We start from the raw sequence: 24,849 nt of genomic DNA, 5'->3' as shown, positions 1-24,849 counted from the left end.
AAAATGAGACGAGTTAGAGCTGAATTTTTAATATACTACTGCCGAATGATGAGTGATCATACCTGATAAAACAATGTGACTTTGAACCCCAAAATATTGCTCCTGTAGAGGAAAGTGAGAAGTAAAGATTGATAGAGGTCATACAGGGAAATCATGCCATTATGCAAGACTGCAACAAATTGGACCAAATCTATCAAGAATAAAAATGCTACGGTACAGTTAATAATTTCTAAAAAACTGGTATCTAACATATTCACATGTGACTAAAAGTGTTCTCTTTCAGAAAGATTTCAGATTTATTTCTGGAATTGAAAGTTTAGCAAATATATGTGAAAGTCATTGCAAACTTGTAGCTACAAACCCAGTTTACCTTATAAGGAACTTATGCAATTTTATGATAAGGATGGCATGTAACTGATGAGGCCACTAAAAGCCAAGGGCTTTTTCCTTAGCCACTAACAAAAGGTAATGGTGCAATAGAGAGCATATAGTGGATGGGAACATCTATCCAGCCTCAAAGCTTGACTTACTTAATCACACACCAAAGAAAATAATAGGAAAGCTGTTTAAGTCAGTCTAGTTTAAGTGCTAGCCAATGAGGATGATAGCTGGATATGATTATAATGTATGGTAAGATTTGCTTTTTGTGGCCTGAGTTAAGGGTATTGAGGAATTCAGAATATTTTTGTCAAGTTGTGAATACATTTTATAATCCCAGTTTTCTCTGTGTATAAAATTGGAGTAGGGACTAGAATATTTTATTTGCTGATCCACTGCAAATTTTAATATATCTACTACACTATAAAAATATCATTGACCAGTAGTCAAAACATGAGAATCAGAAGATGTCAGGACATCATCTTGTATTTTTCTAATGCATATATACTTAAAATTAGGCATTATAAACTTAAATCCATACCAAACATTCTTACGAGATTGTAGCAGCTAACATTAAGCTAATTATCTCTGTCTCCATCATAAGCTCTGGGTCTTCACTAAGGAGAATATTATGAATGTGCCGGCCTGTTGCAATCTTAGGTAAATGAAGAAGGGAAAGAAAATCTGGAGCAAGGACTCTCTTACAGACATTTTGTAAGACCACGAGGAGCAGAAGTTTGTTTATTTCAAAAACACCACATATTGATTTAAGTGGAGAGGAAAAAAAACCAAAAACAAGAATGCACTTGTTTGTATAACTTAGCAAAGTTTTATACCAACCTGGAACTATATGAAATGTAAAAATTCTGTAACTTTTTCTCTAGGTCTGATCAGCAAATTTTACTCTCAATGGTAGTGGAAAATCTCTGTGCAGAAGTCTCTGTATGGAGAAAGGCCTGTTAAGTTTCTTAAGTTATTTTTGTACATTTGAAATAATTGAGAATTTAAATATTTTCTTTTAAAATGCTAGCTGTATATCCTTTAACAGCAGAGGAGAAAAAAAAAGAGACAAACACATCTTGTGAATTGTTTGCATGGAGTCAGCAACTAAGTGCTCTCATGCTGCAGTTTCCTTCTGTTTAAGCACAGCCTTTATTACGAGTCAGCTCTTTTTCACAGACAATCTTACTTTAAAAGAAGTATTTTCAACAAGCATGCTTTGAGTTGTGTTAGCAGTTTCCTCATTTGCATCCTTGTTGAGATTCTGTACACTGCACTGTGCTTGGAATGAAAGATGTCATTAAAGCCTCCAGGTCATACTATTTAGCTGAATCTTTATCTGTTTCAATCTATTTGAAGATTTTAGCTATTTCTTCACTCCATATAAACATTTTCCTGTCTGTTTTGACCTCTTGGTCACTGAAAGAAGAGAAGGACGTTGCAATAGGCCCAACAGACAAGATGTGTTTTTGAAGTACAGGTGAACCAGAATATACAGTTAGCAGATCTTAATGTTTTTAGGGGGGAAGCTAAGTGTAACCTTTGTTCCTTTTTGCCCAAAGTTTCTGGAGAATAAGAGTAAGTGTTGAAAAAAAAGACAAAAAACTTTTCTGTGAAAATTACATCATATTTTTAAGTTTGACAGAGGAAAGTCTTCTTCCTATATATAATAATAAGGCAGCTCTGGGATAATATAAGCCTCTTATGTTGATGTCGCATTCAGATTTTTACAAAAACCTGCAAACACCTTCTTGAAATGACCTGAAGATGTAAAATGTTCCTGTTGTCTCACAGGCTAGTGTGTGCAATGTTACTCTGTGCTGATACAATGCCATCTCCGTCTCTGTGCTAATTTAGTGGAATATGATGACAATTTAGCTGAAAAAATAAATAATGTAGGTAGATTCTTGCAGCTGGGTATTTTACTGTTTTACTGCAGTGATTTGTTTAGCAAGCTTGACTATCTAATAAGCCAGTTCATGCAAATGAAGGCATCTGTCTTCATCCCTCTTTGCCATTAGTTCATTATGCATACATTAAATTTCAGGGAATAAGTACAGAGATTGATTAGAGAGTTTCAGAGCACAGGTTAGCAGCCCACAAATGCCTGAATTACTCCTTTTTTTTTTTCCCCCTTCCCCCCCCCCCATTGGCACAGTTAGTTGACAGGAATAGTAAATTCTTGTGGATCTTAAATGCTTATTGACATCTAAAGTCATCACTATTTCTGTGAATTGGTAAATTTTAATATTTTAATATAAGCCACTAGCTTATTTTGCAGTTCTTTAACCCTCCTTTTCCATTGGCTTTAACTGTATTTTTTCTTCATCTTAAATATTGAGTAAGTTAATGATCTTTTTGTCACAGGCACTTTTTTTTTACCCTATAGAAACCTAATAAAAATCAGTGCATCCTGTTGCTTGGGTTGCATATAAAATTTCCCCCTAAGCCATCCTTGTAACTTTAGTTTTATATCAGATTGAAGTATGCAAAAAGAATGAGTCATTGACAGATCACTTTTTAAACCATTTGTAGCAATGCATTCATCCAGCCTGATTTTGAGCTACCATCTTCCAGAGGTCAGCATTTCTGGGTTGGGGTTTTCCACAAAGGTGAAGAGTAAGCAAACCATAAAGACATCAGCGGTCACTGAGCACAAAGGACAAAAGGTAAAATGTGTGGGAAGAATTCACTCACATTTTCCATATTTCTCATTTTTCTTATCCATATCTCATTTTCTTAAGGATAGCCTAATCTTCTACACAGAGACTTTGATAAACCCTTTTGTTATGCTGGGTCTCCTTCAATACTACCAAATAGAAAGACAGGGTGTGCATATCATTCAGGTGTATTCGCTCTACAATAATTTATGTATGTGACCACTAAAAACTTAAATATCTGTTCCTTAATCTATGTACTGCAAAAAGTGATGCAGTCCCACTCCTCTAAATTTCAAATATTTGAAAATTCACTATCTAGTATTTGAATAGGTATTTGAACAATAGTTTTTCTAAAAAGAAGTGACACCATTACTATATCCTTTTCTTATCCTTACGGCTTTGGTTTTGCCATGACAAAAGTGATGTAGCTCCATGTCATAAAAAGGAAAATCACTGTCTTGTGTTAACTAAAACATTACATTATATAGCAACTGTAGATCATGAGAAGCAATGCAAGGTATGTCAGGAAAAATAAATGACAGCTCAAATGGAGATATGTGATTTAATGACATTATTGCTAAAATTTACCTGGTAGCAACAGGATGTTAAAACATTGTGGCAAGCTATATCTTAAATAGCAAAAACTGAAGCAGTTCAGACAGTTCTTAATCTGAAAGGGAATAAAGATTAAGAGGTAATTTGATCGGAGGTCACAGTTCTGTATCAAAGGGATATCCTGAATGTAATAATGGTACTATAATGAGATCTTTGTCTTCAAGGCTTTTCTACTCCCAAATCAGATAGACATTAACTACACATGTAGCAGAGTTTTCATCACTTTCAAAGCTTTCAGAGCCACACTGATCTTTCTAAAAGGTAATCTGTAGGTGGAGATACTACCATATCGAGTTTCTCCACTTGTGTCACTCAAGTGATGAGGGCGAGAATTGTTTTCAGTGGTCCTTTCCTGATTTGAAATGCACAAATACAATAACTCCTGTAATCAATCCTGCCTGATCCATTTTAGTAACTGTAGAAAACAGAGAAACTGCAAGTTAGGCTGTGTTTTCATGAGTAGTGACACATCAGTGTAAAGAAACACAAATTATCAAGAGTTCTCTAGGTGTTAATTTCTCATTAAAAAGAAATTAAGAGGAAGTTGGAGGTGAATTAATCAGAATTATGGGAAGAAGTTTTATAAATCTAAATTAGTGTCTGAATTCTGTGCTGTTCTGTACAGTAGGGTTTCTACTAGCAAGGGAGGGGTAATGAAGCCTTTATCCCATTCAGACAGAAATGCAGAAAAGACTGATGCCATGGGGCTCTCTCCTTTCTTCATCACTGTTTGTCAGAGACAGCAGAGGAAATCAGGGTCACGCTGCTGATGCACAAGCCATTCTTGAGTTTAAGATTTTGTTGCTTATTGCATGATCAAAATTTTCAAAAGGAGATGCTTGTTTCATGTGGGAGATACAAATTTGAGATAACGATAGGCATAACCTTCAGCTCAAAAGTACCTTCTACTATCCATTCCCCACCCAAGCTAGCAATGATACAGTGTGGAAGCAAGGAAGTTTGAGCTCTGGAAAGCCCTGCAGTATTTGCAGATGAAGAGGTGAAGGTTGAGACCATCAAGTTGTTCATCAATGTGCTCATTTTTACCTTCCAGTGTCTTTGCTTCATAAAGCTCCACCTTGACAGTTTAGTGAGCTGCTCTGGACCTAACAGATGTTCAGGAATTTGACTGCCGTCATAGATAATGAGGAAGCAAAAAAATGCTTGAACTTACTGAAACATAGTAAGTGCCTTGAGGTGGAGCTGGTCCTCATCTGAAGATAATGAAGTTGATGGTTGCAGATTTTCAAGTGATCAATGGATAGTGTAGATACACTCTAAAAGAAAATCCTTGATGAAGACACTAGAACTTCCCAGCTAGCTTAAGGAATAAATGTGCTTTCACTAAACTACATCATTGAGCAAGTTGTAGTTTGCACTGCATCTTTATTCCAACCCTACAGCAAAGTGGCATGTTAAAAATAATTTTTTTTTGTAGATAATAATAAAAGAAGAGGCTTTGTTGTTGTGATTTAGCTAAATCTGGGTATTCTTACATTTGCTGAAGCTAAATGTTTTAATGTTTAATAATTTTTTAAAATAATTTTTCCTCCAATTCAATTTTTCTGCTCACGGATTATAAATAGGGAATGATTGTGTTTAGCCTGATTTTTCCAATCCCTGATGTACAGCAAAAGAAAAAATACAGAGAAAAGAATTCCCAAGTGTTCACTGACAAAAATTCTTAATAGACTCAGTTCTTAGAAGAATCAGATGCCATCCTCTGTATTAAGATAACTAAAGTTGATCTCTTTGCACAATATCTGTCAAAGTAATATTGTGAATAATTTTAGGCTGATAGTACTTGGAATATTTGGGAGAATTTGGAGTATCAACATCTGTTCTCATTTTGTTTTCTTGCACTATATTGTGCAATTCAATTGTGAATACAAGAGAAAAAAACAAAACATAAAAAAACATGCTTGAAAAAACTTTGTGTGGAATTTTTGCAAAGAAGACTATCCAGAGGACCAAAAAGCCTGTTGTTCCATCACCAGCACTTGTCTGTCTTGAAAAAGCATCTAGACATGTGGCCATCCATCTCTTGCTTTAGTCTACTTATCTGCCAAGGTTAGCCTGGAGAAACCTTTGCTTGTTACACAGCTGCTGCCATGGACCACTTTTTCGTCTAAGTTTAAAGCAGCTTTTTTTCGCACTCTCATGTGAAGCCATCCTTTGTAATTTGACTTCACAGAGATCATTCTTGTCTTTTCTCTCTGAAGCTGCTTTAATGTGAAACCTGATTTTACACCATGCCACACTTTTTTTCATTTTCTGGCAAATGTTCTCTTCTACTCCTGTCTACAAGGAGTGGATTCAGATGCAAGCAGGATGTTGTACTTGGATGTTCCATTGGTAGCATGGCTATGCTGCTGCTGCTGGAGAAGAACTGGGCTGTGCTGTAGGCTGTGAAGGTAATCATGGTTTACTCCAGTCATTGTTCGCTCCTGAAATGTAATTACTGAAGTTATTGTAGTGTGCATTGATAACTGTGTCATATATGTTTCTTTCAGTACTCTTCTGTAAAGAAATTGGTGAGGTTCTTTCATTAATAATTAAGAGCCTTTTTTTTCTTTCTTTTTTTTTTTCTTTTTCTTTTCTTTTTTTTTTTTTTTTTTTGTCTGCAGCTGGCTTTCTGGTGGTTATTTGATTTTCAGACTTGAGACATTTGTATTAAATTCTGATGTTTTAGTTAGAAACAGAATTTCAAATATAATGCTTACATTCGTGGTTAAATTGAAGACCACTTTTGTTGAATGTCTCAGTTGGGATTTAGACTGTCAGCTGCCAAGGATTCAGTGAATATGAAAAATGTACCCAAAACCAAATATCACAAGGGCTGAGCTCATTTTAGACAGGCAGCCAGTGAACCCAGGTGTGAACTGTGCTGCTGTGTCCTGCAGGCCTGGTGTTTTCAGTGAATTATGTGGTCATGTCTTGTATATCACTGCTTGTGATGGATCATAAAATACCCTTATTTCCTTTTCTGTGTCATGCCTAGGCTAGGAAGACTTTTTCTAGTCTATAAGCTCTTGTGGAAGGTATTTGTATTTTAGGTAATATTTTTGCAATGGCAAAGTCATCTTGTAGATGATCTTATAGCTGGGCAAAAAAAAAAAAGGATATAAAGGAGATAATCTAATGCCTTACATGCCTTGTGCACAACCAGAACAGGTGTCAATGTAAACTGAATCTGTTTTAGACAGTTTTTTGCAAGTGTCTTAACCTTACCTATTATCCTTTGCTTTCACTGAAAATGGTACAACGTTTCACCTGTATTTTCATAGAGATTAACCTGGCTGCTGACCCAAGGCAGCGTGCATTGGCAGTGTTTTAAATGCACAGTGTTGCTGGTAACTGCGGTGTGTTTGCCCTGTAGATGGGCTCTGCCACACCTTGTACCAGTTTCTCTCCCACTGTGTGTTGCTTGCTTCTGAACTAGGACTGGTTTGGGATTGTCCCTCCACAGGCTGGAGGGGAGGCACAGGGCAGGTTATGACCAGCTCCATGTCTTCAGACTCTCCTCAGTAATGTTGTTTTGTTTGTTTTTGATAGAATTTTTGGTGGTTTAGAAGTTAGCAACAGCCAGGCAGGACAAGGGTAACAAGGAATGGACTGGTCATCATCTCTTGACATCCCTCTTGTAACTCCAAGAGAAATACACATATGCACAGGACTTGAAACACTGAATAAATGTGATGTCTTCACTAAAGCAAACTGCTTTCTGTTCCCAAACAATTGACTTTATGTGATTTCTTATTAAGCTATGAGATGCCTACTGGCATGTAAAGCAGATGTTTTCTCTGCAGAATTTTTGCTGGCTTACAAGGGAAAATCCATTCAAGGACAGGATTCACTATATTTTCAGCAAACTTACCAATTACTTACTTATTAATTATATATAGTTTTATTATTTTATGCCATATATAATTAATATATAATTAATTATATATGGTATAAAAGAAAACAACAAGTTTGGTTTTCTTTTTTTACTTTTATGCTCAGTCCTTTTTATGACCTGTTCCAGCTGCACTTAACAAACTCATTCACTAGGTGAAGAGAATCAAGCACTTGATCTGATTCTGTAGATTTTAGACCCTTTTTGGGGTTTTAAAATGAAATTTTCACAGAAGGGCCTCAATATCTGAAATGAAGGTAAATATTTTTGCGTTTTACTTTTAATATGTACACTAAGATATAAAATTGTAGTAATTTAGAAAATAAATGAGAAATATTAATAAAATGATACAAATTCTGACTAAGAGTTCAAATATTTTGCCTAAGAGTTTGACTAAGAATGACTCAGCTTTCAAATGTTTTTTCCATGCTGCTTATTTATTGAAAGATATTATTTATATACACCAAAGAGTAGAAGAGGGCAAGAAGTCTGCTAAGGTATAAAATACTAGAAGCTTTACTATTTTTCTATTATTCTTGAAGAAAAACTGGTAATGGTATTTCTTCAATTTTACCTACCTGCCAGTTGTTTCATGTATTCATTCTCTCATAGTAAGGTTTAGCCAGTCTTGAATTTGAGTATCTGCTTTATCTTTGAAGTTTCTTGTGCTACACTGAGTATCCCTGTAATGCTCCAGGCTGCAGGGCAGATCACAGTGTTAATGCACCAGCTGACCCAGCTGCAAGTCAGGCTCACACAGTCATGGTATAGCAACAGCAAGCCAAAGAGAAGCATCCAGACCAGCAACTGAGAAAACAGCGGCAGTGTGGTGTTTTCTTTAGAATTCAGCTGCTGTTTATGCTCCTGCTTACAAAATTGGAGATCTAAAGGAAGCTCTTTGGATCAGAAACCTTTCTTTTTCATCTTATGTCTGCTTGTGCATGAAAGTGTGCATGTTCTTTCTCCCCTTGCCGTGCCATCTCCACGATGCAGCGGGATTCCTGACCCCCCTACTAGAGGTAGGTGGATGATGCTAAGAAAGCTGTAGAGTGGCTGGTGCAGCATGGACAATCATGTACCCAGGACTGCAACAGCAGGAAGCAATGGAAGTCCTGAGGCAGTCCCAAGACCCCCCTCTCTATAGGCTGAGGGAAGGCAAGTCCAAGTCTGAATTCATTAGAAGTCTGGAACTAACTTCTGTGCTTTCCCTTCAGATGCTGACTATGCTAATATTATTACTCATGTGGGAGTACATGCAGGAAAGAACAGACTCCAGAGACTTCTAACTAACTAGGAATTTGCTGGTCGGCATAAGTAATGAATTATGAGTGAGGTGATACATGAAGTAGTTTGATTTTTTACCCTCAAATTGTAACATAGCATTGTCTTTACTGGGAAACAGAGGCTGACCTTGCATTAGTTGGGGAATAGCATGTACAGATTGCAGTTGCGTGTTGGATTGGAATTGAAGTCCCAGGGTTGTTCTGATATTGAGCATTTCAATAATACTCCAGTGGGATTATTGTGTAATAATAATGCCAAAGCAATGCAGATGAGTAAGCATGTCATACATAGCATTATAAGAACAGTAATCATGTGCGATTTAAGAAAGCGAAGATGAAAAACAGAATGATGAGGGTATCAAATGGGCCCGGTTCAGAGCACTTGCAGGGATAACAGTCTCTTATAAGCAAAACCAGCTTAGGTAGTTTAATTTCTTCCTGATATGATTATGTACAGGAAAAGCTACAAAATCCTTCAGAGCAGGAAACCTAATGAAACTACTGTGCATGCCTAGATGACCTTATTTATCAGTGTGTAATGAGCAGTTCACACCACCCCTCCCTTAAGTGCTGGTGCATCTTTCCCTCCTGCCTACCAAGGACAAGTGCCTAGAAGTCATTGTTCAGTTGGCAGAGGTAAACAGAAATTAGTCATAGTGTATGGTGAGATGGAATGAGCCTGGTCATCACTTTCCATGCCAGTAGTTGAAGGGAATTGTATAATTGTTAGCCTGCTTAAAATACTGCTTGGATCCACATGTACTCTGGGCAGCAAAATATTGCCCAGCAGTGGATTGCAAACTCTCAACCTATGTAAAAGATCAAAACACATGACAGTATTAAGCTATGGCAAAAGATTAGGCATTGCATTGCAGTGCAGTGCATTTTTTATGTCCTGTATATGCATTGTGGCACAGTATGTGTTTTAAAAAAAATCTTAGATGGTTGCTGAAAGCCTGATTGTACTACTGAGAATTAAAAGGAAGGATTCAGTCGGGGAGGTGGGAAGAGAGGGGAATTTCTCTTTTGACTCCAGATCTTGTGGATGAGTAAACCCTGAATAAACGTGTCACACACTGGCAGAGCACCTGAGGTTGCATCATGGGTGCCAATGTGCATTATCTTCAGTTGCAGTAAGTACTGTGACTAACTCTTGTATTCATTATGAATCCTTACAGGTTTTTATAAAAGTGAAAGCAGCATTTTGGTCCATAGCATGTCTACAGCTATGCAACATGTCTGCATGGTGAGAAGCAGGTAATCACGTCTGTTCTTTCTGAACTGTCAAAAAGGCCAGATGTGAGCAAACATTATGGAAGCTCAACAGCTTCCAGATGGTACCAAATGGTGGTTTGGTGTCAGCCAAGTTGGAGAATGCACCAGTTAGCTATGCTACTGTCTGCTTCTGACAACCGGTGTTGCTGAATGCATTGCAGAATTTTGTTGCAGTAGAAGTAAGAGGAACTCTTGTCCAACCATGTAAGTCATACCATATAATGGTAAAAATGTGAATAACTGAAGTGAGGTCATCATCAGTTGGATGAGATAGAAAAGCCTGTCAGCCACCTAGAAATGAGCAGGAGCACAGGCTGATGCCACATCAGAAAAAGATTCAGCAGTTATCCTAATAGAAGTACTACCAAGGATTACAAGCCTGTGCACTAGGACTGAAGTCTCTTCTGAATGATTTCCTCTATCTGCCACCATTTCCTCAAATGCAGAGGTATTGTTGGTGGTTTGGCAATTCTTGTTCAGGGCAGCAGTTCTTCATCATAAGGTGAAAACGTGTTACGTCATCTCCTCAGTTATGTGGAAAATGATCTTGATAGAGTCTTGTTGCTATTTGTATAGTGCTACTTCTACACTTACTGGTGAATAGTTGAATATATACAAGGACCTTGCTTGGTTTTTGGAGGCTTTTCATCTTTAAATCTTTTAATGCTTAAATGCAGTGCAGACGTGTTGTTTGTTTTACAGTGAATATATGATGTTTGTAGCTGATCAATTCACCTAAAAGCTGCGTATTAGTACTGAAAAGGAGGATCCTGAGATGGATGATCCCAAGATGGATGATCCTTTCAGGATTTTTCCAGGATCTTTAGGGTTTCATGTATTTTTCCAGAATACCTGGGCAGCTGGTGGTTTTACTAGGTCTTCCCTGACTGCAAACAGTGGACATGTGGCTTTCCAAAGAGTTGCAGTCTTTCTGAAACTGCATATGTAGGTTACCTTGTGTACCCTTGTGCAATAAGGACATCTCCTTTTGAAAGTTTGCGGCTTTTTTCTGCCTGTGGCCTGCCTTTTTTGTCTGTGGAATTAACTTACCATTTTCCAAGAACAAAGGAACTGCAGAAGAAGGTGTTTTAGCATGTGAGGGAAAATTTATATACACTTAATCACTATGAAAGCCCTTCACTTACTTTATACCTGTTCTGCAGAAATTGCAGAGAGTTACAGTGGAGCTGTATTTATGTAAAAATAAGGAATAAAACTGTTAAGATGTGATGTATCTCTGTCTGGATTCTTGCTGTATTCAGTTGTTCTATTAACAATGACATCTGCTAGTGGCCTCAAAGTGCATCTGAACCTAAAATTATAGTTCTATTATATCATTGTGTGGTTTACCCTTCTATTTAATCACTTGAAGTGCATTATAAAACACAGAGGTCAGAGGTAGAGAGCAGAAAATTAGAAAAGATAGCTTTTTTAAAATGTGAAACAACTAGCTCTAGTTATAAGTGTTCCCAGATTTCATATTTGTAGGCTCTGTATAGTATACTAGCACAGTGGTGTAGTTTTTAATAACCTTTCACAGAACATATGGCTTAAGATTTATCTATATGCAGAGCCTTGTGGACAGAACTTGTAAATTGTAACATAAAAAAATCTCCAGATGTACATGTTATTTCTTTCTAACACAGAATGATTTTTTTGGGAAGAAGGTGATATACTGGAAGGGCAACATCTGTGTTACTACTTAAATGTTAATAATGTGAATAATTTTCTTTCAACAGAGGAATTCAAGGGCTCAACAATAGTTGAATTAATGAAAAAAGAAGGCACCACCCTAGGGCTCACAGTATCGGGTGGTATTGACAAGGATGGGAAACCAAGAGTATCTAACCTTCGTCAAGGAGGAATCGCTGCTAGGTAAGCACATCTCAAGCTACAAAATGCATTATAATATGTGATTGCTTCAGAAATACATACTGCATCAGAAAGGTCACCTAAAAATATGTGATTGATACATCTATAATGGCAGCCCATCACACTGGAGAACCTCCAAGGGAAATGGCAACAGCTGGTCCTTCTTTTTGCTCAAGGCTACTTTGATAAAAACTGGAAATAATAACAATGAAATCTTTCAAAGTTGTCATAAGACTCATGGTATTTCTTCTAATTATATATGTTTTATTTTGGGTTTTTTTTTTTGTCTTTGAACAAAAATTCAAGAGAATTAGCATAACATACTGAGGGGAAAAATACAACAAAATTGAAAAAAATAATGATAATGATACCATAATTTTATTCTTTTTAAAGTTCTTCATTAGATAGCTTTGAGATTAAAAAGACTCTGAAGTCATAGGTACCTTGATTACTACAGAAAGGAAAAAAGCTTTCAATCTTGAGTGAGACAAGTCGAAAGATAAGAGTTGAGCTAAATCATCCCAAGTAACTGAGCAGAACATATGCTTTTAGACTTGGCCACCTCTTGTTGATATGATGGTAGCTGTGAAGGCAATGTCCAAATTCTTTCTGGACATTTCCCAAAGAGAGAGACAAGGATGGGGACATGAAGAAGATGACTTCCCAGATCCTATGCCCAAACCAGTCAAATAATCCATCTCCTTTATTGTACAGCTGGTTTTGTACCTCGGGAATGAATAATGCAACAATGTTCTTATTTTAATATTTAACATGCTAGAGTAGATTAAGATCTTAAAATGCCACTTTCTGTTAGAAAAATCAACTTATTTTAATCTAGATTCATGGGAAAAAAAATTCTTACAATCACAAAACAACCATTTAAAGGATTTTGTTTCGTTCATCAGATCTGTCTTTCACAAAAGGAATATGTACTTTTCCCTAGGAGTGACCAGCTGGATATAGGGGACTACATCAAATCTGTAAATGGAATCAATCTGACCAAATTTCGCCATGATGAGATCATCAGCCTGCTCAAGAATGTTGGTGAAAGGGTTGTGTTAGAAGTGGAGTATGAGCTGCCTCCGGTCTGTAAGTATTTGCAGAGCAAACTGAAAACCTATGTAGAATAGCAGACAAAGTCAACAGTGAGATGAGCATGGTTGGTAATAGTCATTTTAGTAGTGGTTGGTTTTTAATTTTCTATTCTTAATTCTATTTTTTCCTGTGGCTTATGACAGAGTGTTGAGCAAGTGCAAAAGAAATGGCAGTACAGAGGGATGCATTCAGATGTTTTAGAAGCAGAAATCCCACCAACAACAGAGCAGAGTTATCAATCTGCTTTTTGTTGGTTTGTGGTTTTTCTAGGGATGAGGGTTGATTTTTGGTTGGTTGGTTTTGGTTGTTTGGTTGGGTTTTGTTTCGGGATTTTTTGTTGGCTTCTTTGCAGTTTTGAATACTGGAAACTAGATTAAGTAGATTCCATGGCAAGCAAATCCTTCTTTTTACAGTAAGATCCTCTGAGATGAGATCAGTGAGTATTTGCTAGTTCTTCCTCTGATTTTTCCTTTCTTCTCTCCATTTGCAGCATTATCCCTCTCTCCTAGGTAAAATATCATCCTTTGAGACTCTTCTAGTCTTTTCTAACACCACATTTAGGCAAAATTTCATTTCTAGAGCAGAAGATACAGTGGGGTAGGCCATAAGGATACATGAACTTGGCAAGAAATGTGTGACTGAAACAAGGGCTTTCACAGAGCAGAATTTTCTTCAAAACACAAGTTTATGCTTGCACAAAAGTTATGGAGTGTTACTAAATGTTTTCTTTGCTTCTCCTTTGCTCTGTCTTTATGTGCTTGTGATGTAATGGTGTGACTGTAGGACAAAATCAGTGGCTGACTGCCACCAAGGGGCTGCACCAGGCACGCCCTTAAAGAGTGTGTGCTCATTCATACTGCTCACTGGAGGGCAGGTATGGTTTCCTAGTGTCTGGACAGAAGAATCACAGGTGCCAACTGGGAAGCTCTTGTCTCCTTAAATAGTTTACTTGCAATAGAATTCCAAAAAATCCATCACTGTTCTCGGTGCTCAGAAGCTTATGAACTTTTCCACTGTTTTCTAGCATCTGGAGGGTTAGTCTAGTTATGTATTTGGGTTTTTTTAGGACCTCCTGACAAGCACATTAAAAAATGCTGAATGTCCTCTGTTGATTAGTGTTTGCTTGTGGTGAGGGAATGTTATGTTCTGAAGCACAGTATCTGAATTAATCAGCTGCATTCAGAGTTACTTTGCTGCAGATGTGGTTGTTTCACCAGCATTATTTGTTTTGCATTTATTCAACTGGGCTTTCTTTGGTTTTCATCCTCTTCTAACATCTGTGCCACTCGTTCACTCAGACTGGATTTTGACACGTTAAGGCCTTGCCATTTCCAGCCTCTTCATACAAGCATAGATGGAGAAAATTAGCAGCCTAGTTGTTTCTGTGAACTACTAGTGAGTGAGCAAGTTGCTTTTATTAAACATGTAAATTTTCCAGTAAGTCATGTGGAGAAGCCCTGGCACTTCCTTCCCGGCCCCATACATAATGAAATTTTACTGTTGTTCCCATGCTTGCTCCCTCAGAGAGAGAGGACTGTCATAGTTTCAGAGCCAGAAAATGTCAGTCATTTAATAATGATGGATTAAATTCGGCTGAGCACTGGTAATCCCACTCTCTAGTGCTTCCTTCCATTTCTGAAGTGTTCACAGCAGGAGCATCCAGCTGCTATTTTCAGCAGGAGCCACCTCAGTGTTTAAGACTGGAAGGAGAGCAGCCCCTGTCGTGCATCTGCCTTTCACTCTTGGCAAGGGTTAAGGAGTTTTCCCCCACAGCAGGCTGAGGCTGGGTGCAAGGGCAGCCACTTGAGTGGCTGTTCCCAAGTGGAAGGATGCTGCTGCCATTCCTCCCTGCTGAGCTGTGGGTTTCACCTCTCCCCAGTGGAAGAGCCACACCAAACAAATGGGGAAGTGTGGATTCATCATCAACTACATGCAAGGCCACTTTCTGTCAATAGGAATGAAGGCAACAGTTGTCTTCTCATAATTCATTTTTTTTAGTCAGTAAAATGTTTCTTAACTGAAAAGAAAACAACTACATGGACTCAGTAACACAGTCATGATCTTCAAGCTGAAGCAGGAATTACTACAGCGCATAGCACTGCTCTAGAGGGCCATCTTTCACCTGTTTTCTTGAGAAAATGAGATTTATGTAATTTCACTGGGTGGTTCTCCTGGTTCCGTGCAGTAACTTTTTTAATAGGGACTGAAAAACTCCCAAAAAAGTACATTACATAAAGTACATGTCCTGGAAAGAAGCACCTGAGTGAGTTGGGACACCAGGGGATCCTCAGAGAGAGGGACACAGAGCACTGAGTGCCCTCTGCTCTTCCTGGTGCCTTTCACGATTGGCAGCACACACAGGGTTGCCTGTGGCATCCATTGCCCCTTCAGGGTATCCTGACAAGGTGGCTCTGGTTATTGCAGGCAGGAACATTAAATGGCACAAGTTTTCATTACTTCTACTGCTCACAGTGTATGTATTTTATAGAGCTGAGCTGGTTTGGTTTTGATTTTTTTTTTTAATTTTATGTATGTTTGTACTGTTCGCAGTATTTGACTGGAAGGTGGAAAGTGTGAGTGCATGTGATTTTACACAGAGTCCTTTTCCCATTGGAAAATAGAGTTCTTAGACCCTGCCAAAGTTTTTCCTGTAAAAGCTAATAGCAAACTGTCTGCTGGTCTCTTAACAGCAGTGGTTTCAAATTCTGTAAAGTGGATTATCACACTCAAATGCATTGGTCTGTGCATTAGGCTTCTCACCTCCTAGTCCAGCTGCACACCGGTTCTATAGTACTTGTAGAGAAAATACTGACTCAACTAGGAGCCAAAGAACTTTTTTACTAACTCACCAATTATAAGGGAGTGTGCTACATTTTGAAAAAGAAAAAAAAAAGCCCTTATGATAATAAAATGCATTATGCATTGTAATCTAGTAACCTAAGATCAGAGAAACACCCCAAAAATCTTGATTGTCTTCTAAGTGACAAAAGCAAATGTTTCCATATCTAAACTAGAAGCTCAATAGGTACTCTTAAGAATTTAGTGTCTTTTTTGTCTCACTGTGTATTTCCATATTTTGTAGCACTCTTTTGTAACTATAAGAAAAGCAAAATTATGCCAAATTTAAGCAATAAGACTCAAATTCCTCAACTGTTATATGCATCTGTGTCTTTTTTCCAAACCATTGTCACTGCAAAATGTCTAGCCCAAAATTCCCTCAAAAAGGGGATGAATTCTATTTAATTACAGGTCTTCAGTCTGACTGTTCTCTAATTGAGTCTTTCCAATTGTATGACTCAGTATCTATCTAAAGTTAGAAAAGGTGTAAATCTGTGTGTATAATTAGAAAAATAATAACCATTAAGTTTTGGATTCTTTTTCTTTTAGCTGTACAAGGATCAGGTCTCATCTTTAGAACTGTGGAAGTTACTTTACATAAAGAGGGAAACACTTTTGGATTTGTAATAAGAGGTGAGTTATTGTTGAGTTTGAACTCTATTTTCTTGTTTAAAAAAAAGTGATAAGTTTTTGAAGCACTCAGAAATATGTCAAGATTTATGGCTTACAGTTAGTAAAAATCAATATATTGCATTTTCCATACCCTCATGTGTTGCTTTTATGAGCTGCTCTAATTTTTGTTTATGGAAGAATTTTAAATAATCAACTATACCAAGGAAACACGACAAACTCTAGTCACATAACACCAGATTTTGCTACCAGGAAGATCATAGTTCTTAAAAAAAAAGATTTACATGTAGCACTTGTATATATTAGGCATGAAATTTGATTAATACTGCTGGTGGTCTGAATTGTACAACTAAAATGTCATTGACTTGGAAAACAGAAAAAAAGATGCAGCTGTTAATTAATATACTCCAATAATTAATTATTATTTTCTTCAGGGAAATTTTTTTATTTAATACATAAATTATTAGTGGTCACTCATTATTCTGAGTATACGTAAAGTACAGGATTTTCTACTCTGTGCTGCAAACATTGCAGAACAATGTGTTCACACTGAGATCACATTTTCAGATTGAAGGTTCTAAGAAGAAAATATTCATTTTTTAAGAATCCCTCCGTGAAATGTTTTTAAAGATTCATCTATACATAGAGTGAGTTGATTTTATTTAGGTAAAATTCAGTGGAGGGTCATATTATTGGCTTGGGCATTTTTTGATTTTTTTTTAGCCCATCTGTGAAGGTGCATGTAACAAGATGTAGGCTTGCCTTTTGGAAATGAGCTTTCATAAAAAGCATAAAATGAAGCTATACTTTCTCTGACTTTTTCCTTTCTAGGTGGAGCACACGATGATAGAAATAAATCTCGTCCTGTAGTAATAACATGTGTCAGACCTGGAGGGCCTGCTGACAGGTACAATTCATCTTTCTCTGGAGTTCATGTGAAAGAGAAATAGAGAAAGGTGAATTATTTGGGACAGAAGTTGATATTTTGAGTGAAATAGATGCATTTAAATACAGTCCTTTGAAATTCATGGGTTTGTCTTTAATTGTCTTAATAGAAATAATAACAACTGCAGCAATAAAAAATGGGCAACCACAGAGGCTTGGCACATTATGGTGTGTGTGTGTGTATTTTAATTTAGAGTCTTGCACCTAAAATTATTAGAATAAATTCCTGCAGGTCAGGGCACTTTTTTTTTTTTTTAACATTCTTCAGACAACTGATGAAGCTCTTAATTATGCTTTAATACTCTAAATCTACCACAATCTTTTTCTCTTGTGGTTCAGAATAATACTGTGACCAGTTTGAGTGTTGTATTATTCTATTAAGATTCTATATATCTGTGAGGTCACTCATAACTTTACCTAGAAAATTTCTGAGTACAGATTTATGTTTTGGCCATATTTGTATATAATGCCATTTTGTATATATATATATAAAGAAAGAACATTCACTTTATTTTTATGTGGAAACTGTATTTTCAAAAATGGCATTTTTGTCTTTAAACCCTTAAAGAAACTCAAAGGGAATTTTCTTTAAAGCAGATTGATATCTGTAGCTTATGCTACATTTTTGACCTTGGAAACTATGAAGAAAATGTTTCAAGAGAGTGTTTCTTTTATTCCCACGCTTTTTTCTCTCCCTCATCCCCTGGTTTCCTTGTTTTTCTCCATGATTCTTAATGAAATAAGAAGTAAGAAATAATTTCTCATGCTTTCTTATTACAGTAGTAGAATTTAATTTTCTATTATAATTCTGAATAGGTTATGAGATATGCTTAGGAGACAGCATTTTAGGTTTAGAGATTAATTACTTCTAGGTAGGAAGAAAGAAAAAATGGAATTATGCAAGTAAAACATATTTTTAAAGAAAATCCATAAATGGACATTCATATTTTGCAATCTGTTTCAGCACCCATGTGTTTGCACCTTATGTTTATTTTTAGGAAAATATTGCAGGAGGATGTGTTTATGTATGAAAACAGAGTTGTGTGGACAAGGTAGAAAGAAAGCATATGTTGAGCAGAAGCTATACTTAGATGCAATTTAACGTGACTTGATTATTTCACTGTGTGGTAAGCTGTTTTCCAGTCACTGACTTTCCAATTAAAGCAATTTCCTTTCCACTGCGCCCTCTGATCATTCTCGCTGTCAAAGTAAATGTTAAGTGTTAAGGCAAGAGGGATGGATGTCAGGGAGGGTGCAAGAGAATCGCATTGCATAAAAATGGTATTATCTCCAAATCAATTTATCTTACACTAACAAAGATCACTCCTTTGTTCTCCCTTCAGAGAGGGCACAATCAAACCTGGGGACAGGCTGCTGAGTGTTGATGGGATCCGACTGTTGGGAACAACACATGCTGAAGCCATGAGTATTCTCAAACAGTGCGGTCAGGAGGCGACTCTGCTGGTTGAATATGATGTCTCGGTGATGGGTAGGTTGTGGGATAGGAGGTGGGGCTGTAATACTGGGAGCCATCTGTGGTATTTCGCTGCCTGTTCTCCATGAGCTATTTTAGAAGTGATTGTGACCTGTTACGCTCCTAATAGCACTGCTATTCCCTTCTGCATTGTATCATTAATCTTGGGTTCATAAGGAGGTGAGCAGTATTTTACTGTAATTTAGCATTCTGACAATTCCATGGTTTGTAGGCTGAAACCATAGTGCGGATTCTAGCAAAGTAACTTTTCCAGTGACTAGTTTATAATAAAGGTTAATGAAGTGTAAGCATTTCTGTCACATGAAAGAGGAGAATACTTGATCTAACAAGAATTCTTTTGCCTTTTGCCAGTGCTGCTAGTTGGACAAGACATAATTAAAAAGTCACAAGACTGTACAGAGAAAATAATAGGGAAAAGAAATTTTGTTAAGAAATACAGAGGTGGCAAATCATGGTTTGAAAAATGAGCTTACATGTTATGCAAACTTCGATTGAACTCACTGAAAATATGGGAGGTTTTTTTGGGAAGTCAAGTAGACCAGGTGATTTTTAACAAGGGATTTGGAATTTATTTGTTTCCATTTGTTTTGGAAATTGTCATATCCCCTCAATTTTTTCAAGAGACAGAAAATTCATAGGAGCAAGAAACAGAAATACTCACCATTTGGGCTGAAATATTTCTTGTCTGTTTGGGGATTTTTCACTTCTTTTTCTGCTCAATTCCACAGTCAGGTTTCTAGCCTAGGAGTAAAGTAGCCTCCTAGGGATTTGTGAAACAGCACTGTCAAACTTCAAAGCCTTGGAAAAGATTAATACTGAAAAGAATAATGTCAGATATTTGCTTATTCTGGAACAGCCCTCTTTATTCTTCTCTGAGACACATATTTTTCTTTTTTTATTACAATATATGTCTCTGTTTACTTAACTGTCAAGAATTGAAGTGGCAGGTTTGCGTAGTGTTTGGCAGACCTGATGGACAGTTGTACAGTACAGATTCATGTCCAGAAAGCTGGAGACAGCTCCGATGAGCTATAGCTTCCGAGGAGAACTGGAATTTAGGTATTTTCATTTGTTCCTTCTTTTTCTTCGAAAGACAATAGATGACCAACCCTGTCTGTCATCACAGTTAAATCAGTGTTCTTTCTACTCCAATTTTTCCAGAATGAACCCCTGGCTGAAGACAAAGTTCCCAGCAAACTTTCATTTCAGAGAAACCTCCCATCCCCATTTTCCCTGTATACCCCAGGAGGAGAGTAAGCCTCCATTTCGGAAATCTCTGAAGGTTTGTGTAAGGAGGAGACCACATGATTAAATACTCTGTTGTGTCCTAAATTTCAGCTTGTTCAAGGCAGGAACTTTCTTTTCAGTACTATCTGGATAAAGCTCAGTTCAGGACAATACAGAACTTAATGGAAATGTCAGGCTTGTAACTCTATAGGCAGCACCTACCAGTCAGTCTCCTTGTGTCATTATCTCTCTGAATAAACTCCTTTTTGTCTCAGCACCAAATCTGGATTTACAATTCCTGCCTTCCTGGCAATTAATGTGTTATCCAACAGAAATTAAAGGAGGTAGAAGAACCTGAGACTTGTGGAGTCAGAAGGAAAGAAGGAAAAGGAAATCAAACACTGGGAAATGTATGGAATGGTGGTCCAGCAGAATCTGCAAGAAGAAATAAGGAGGGAACCAGTAGGCTGTCTTTCTAATGCATTGTGATATTACCTAGCCCCCACAGGTTTTGAATTTTTTCCAATTCGCATGCCCTGCATAGTATTTTAGCAGTAGTGTGAACAAAAACTTTTGTTGGAAAGTGCTCTTGTGAAGCTATTTTATGACCATGGTGCAAAGGCTGAAAATCATTCATCCTAATCCATTGAATACTGACCCAGGAAACATTTTCTGATTTGAATTTTCTCTTAGTTCTGCTCAAGAGCAGGAATGTCAAAGTTGGAAGTAATGTGAAAGAGAGAACATGAGTCATGAAGAGAAATTTTAAAATTACAGAACTGTTAGTCCTTTTTCTCAACTCTTATGTTACCCATAAACTGTTTGTAATGCTGTCTAAGGGTTGATGAGAATTTGAAAATAGGCTAAAACAAAGAAAGGGTATTGCGTAATGTGACTTATCAATAACTGATGCTTGATTAGTAGGTTAGCCTGTTGAAGGGGGCAGAAACAATCCAAAAGTTACACAGAAGTCTAGTATATTCTGTAGGGTCCTCCTGATATAAGCTTTCAGTAGAATATAGTACTCCTAGAGATACAATTGTAGCAGTGTTTGCTTTAATACCTTCTCTTCTGTTAGTGATGGTAATATCCTGTAAAGTAGCATTCTGTGTGGCCAGAACAGGAAACAGCCATAAAATACATTCTGATAGCGTGAAATTGGAAGTTGATTTGAAATGGTTTTACTAGATGAAGAAAATAATCCTGAACTATTTTTCGACTACAGTCCTGTAATGTGTAACTGACTTTTCTTACTCCTGTAGGCATAAGCTCTTTCAAAGGTGATATGTTTCTGAAACTTTAGTTCTCCCAGCTGAAGTCTTCAAGAGGTCACTTGGGAAGCTTGTACATTTTATTGTTTCTGGGCACTAGAGAAACTGGAGTAAAAAAAGCATCAAGGGGTTCTGTGCAGGGTAATCAAGTATGTATATAATGTAAGAGATGTGGCTGTTCCCGTTGAACTCTGGGGTTACACCTGTGCTTGCTTAAGTACATCCTGAAGTCTCATGCTCTGCTGGGTCCTAGGAAATAAACTCGTCAATTCATCTTCTTGGAAGAGAATTTTTTTTTTTTTTCGGACTCTGCTGAAAATATTTCCAGCTTGGTGTGTGGAGTGTAGTGCTGTGTAGTTTCAAAGAGACCTTGTCATAGTAGGCGTTTGAAAATACCAAGATAATCCCTGAAGAAAATTGGACAACCTAATTTCTGAGTGAGTCTTTTATAATGTGATAAAAGTTACATTTGAAATTGTGGAGGGTGAAGTCTTCCAAATGTCTTTGTGTTTTCCAGAACACATTCTCCAGTGTTTAAATACTGTGATTGTTTACCTTTCTTGTTGATTTTAGAGGAAACTGCCTGCATTTTTTAACTTGTGTTGCTTTAATAATGCTGCACTTTGGTGTTTGCAAAGGACATGGATATGGTGACTTACTCTACAAAAAACTGTATAGAATTAACATGATCTTTGTGGGCTTTATTACTTTTTTCTGTAATCCTTACACCTTAAGTGTCCAAACTTTCTGGTTATGTGGATCACCTATTTTCATCTAGTGGTGAGACAGGTCTGTAGTGCAGCTCTCTGTGCCCTATGATTACACCTGAGCCCTCATTTTGAGGAAGGAGAACTAGAGGCAAGGTGGTAGTTAGAAGTGACTTGCTGCCGCTGTCAAGATAATTTTACAACCTGAATCCTCACCTGTGGCAATCAAATAAAAAAATATTAATTCCAAGCTATAGAGTTAGGCTGGGGAGACTGAAATTCTCACTGTTAGGCAGTGGTCAGATGAAGTATCATAATGAACTGCTCAGAGCTAGAGTTATACTGAGAGTTAGAATGCAACACTTACAACAAGCTATAAACAAAGATTCACAGTGCTTTTGTCTAAAACAAGAAATAAAAGTTTTATCAGTACATTAAAGCTGAGGAGGTGCAGTTCCCCTTCAGGTTTTCAAAGATCTGTCATGATGCCACTGGGCTCTGTGTTGTCTCTATAATTGGGGCTGCATCTGCTTGGGTAAACTTCCGTATTTTCTCTGAAAGGGAGCAATCAGACAAGTTCAAAGGTAATGACTACCTTGAGTTTAAATTCTGGCCATTTTTATGTAACTCCAGTTCATAAATGGCTGTTGATGATTTGAGCAACCTACTTTTTAAGTCTTGGATGCTCGTGCTGGGTCAATCTTTGAATCAAGGATACTGTAGCTAAACAAAACTAATAGGTTTTGACAGAGCTTTAGCACAAAAGAAGCTTTTTTTTTTTTAGTTGTTTGCACTTGTGAGACACATCTTTCTCTCTTTTCTCTTCAATGGGTGTTTGTTAGTTCAAGCCACTCTGTGGTGTTCAGGAGTAAAGGAACATATTGCACTTTCAAATTCTGTATGTTCCTCTGGCTTCTTTAACAGTTCTTGCTCTTATTTGAGCCAGAATAGATTTACTGGAATGTGGTACCCTGTGAGCTTTCTCTACAAAACAGAAATGGTTAGTTTGTTTTCTGATGTAGATCTACCAGAGTCACCCTAACACAGAACCCCTTGATTTTAACTAGAGCAAAGCCCTCTATTTTCTGACCTCAATGTTTAACACTGATAGAACTTTCTAGAAAGGGAATTATTGATGCAGACATTTGCTAGTAAATCTTTTTGCTAGCCTCATCCAAGGCTTTTGTTTCTTTAAGTTCACCCATTAAAATAAGCTAATTAATTAATTAATTAGTGCTGTAACGATCTTGTGAAAGTATATTTAAAGAAACCTGCCTCACATTTTAGCAATTCTGCCTGACAAGAAGACTAGGGAGACCAGGGAGAGAAAATTTGCAGAGTTTAAAGGTCAGGTGAGATAATCTGCAGTCTAGTGTAGACTTTCAGTAATTTGTGGAAGGTGAGAAATAGAGTAGAAAAAAGAATTTATGGGCTAACCCTTAAGTTTCATAAAGCAACATCACTCAAGTGCATCCAGAGCTGTGGAGACCCTTGAAAGCTAGGTGTTTTACAAGCCCAAAGGAACAGAAGCCCCAGAGACTCCAAGGACTGACTTAAGATCCTTATAAGCTTTACAAGTGTTGAAAGACCTTGAAAGTTGAAGTAAAGTCAGGAACTCTGTAGGATTCCACGCTGCCTTTTTCTTTCTGTTGCTTTACAAACTTAAAATTTGCAATTTTTTTGTCTCATACTGGATTTTGACAGAACAGATAGGTTAACATACTCTAGCATGTGACTGCAACTGCAGGTCTCCTGGCTATCACAGGGTAATAGATTTAGATCCCTTGAAATTCTAAGTATTAATTAGTTGCTTAAAACTTTGAAGAAGTTTTCTTGTCTTATGTTGTTTCAGAGACAGAATGAAAATTAATGTGCAAAACAAAGGTCATAATAGCTGTATTAATTGAAACATTACTTTAAATACTGCTACACAAGCACATACACAAGTTATGTTACAACACAATGCTGGAAGTCAAAATGTCGAGTGTTCCACTTGGGAAATGTCAGAAGTGAGACTGTCTGTCTTGCTCAGCCACTGTCCAGACAGGTGTGTGTGCAGTACAGTCACAAGAGCCACAGGAGAGATAATAACCTTTTTATGCAGCTATTCATTTTGAACTTTATTTCTGTCTCCAGTGTGTAACCACAGGCTTATTGAAGGCACTGCCCAGATCCTTGTCTAAATGCAGTTATTAATTTCCTGGTGTTATTTCCTGAGGCCCTAATCCAGCCACAGTTTGAGTGCTTCAGGCAATATGCAGATCTCAAGGAGAAAACCTCTGAGTCCCAAGGTCATTCCATGTGTATTGGGTCTTTCTTACTGCAAAAGATAACACAGACATAACTCGTAACAGTTCCAGAAATATCCACTCACAGATATGTCACTAGGTAAAATGTGGGATTTTTTTGTCTCTCCTGGAGGCTTAATGAGTGATTCACATTCACTGAGCAGGTACTTCAATCTGTATGCCATGGCACATTAGTCTCATCTTACTGTGCAGTTTACTTGTTTATCAAACACAAGGTGTGTTCTGCTGTTGGTGCCAGATGCCTGCATCAGGGACACAGTATAAACTGACAGTCAGCCATGCAAATATACAATAAATAACTTTTCTCCTTGTAGTGCTAGCAAGCTGTGCTAAGGCACAGGGCGGTAGTTC

The 24,849-nt window shown here is 37.3% G+C and overlaps 1 protein-coding gene across 7 annotated transcripts in view; it reads left to right on the top strand.

Annotated features, from left to right (window-relative positions):
- The window catches only part of GRIP1 (glutamate receptor interacting protein 1), a 303,215-nt gene that overhangs the window by 215,193 nt on the left and 63,173 nt on the right, over positions 1-24,849 (top strand). For all 7 annotated transcript variants that reach the window (XM_077783507.1, XM_077783509.1, XM_077783511.1 and 4 more), the window contains 5 exons: positions 11,849-11,984; positions 12,925-13,070; positions 16,464-16,547; positions 17,376-17,451; positions 18,833-18,978. In XM_077783507.1, the coding sequence (XP_077639633.1) occupies positions 11,849-11,984; positions 12,925-13,070; positions 16,464-16,547; positions 17,376-17,451; positions 18,833-18,978 (588 nt within the window). The remainder of the gene's footprint in view (positions 1-11,848; positions 11,985-12,924; positions 13,071-16,463; positions 16,548-17,375; positions 17,452-18,832; positions 18,979-24,849) is intronic.

The sequence above is a fragment of the Lonchura striata genome, chromosome 5 (assembly GCF_046129695.1).
Source record: "Lonchura striata isolate bLonStr1 chromosome 5, bLonStr1.mat, whole genome shotgun sequence".
NCBI classification, from domain to species: Eukaryota; Metazoa; Chordata; class Aves; order Passeriformes; family Estrildidae; genus Lonchura; species Lonchura striata.
Note: the sequence above shows the minus strand (reverse complement) of the source record. Positions and strands in the feature narration are given on the sequence as shown.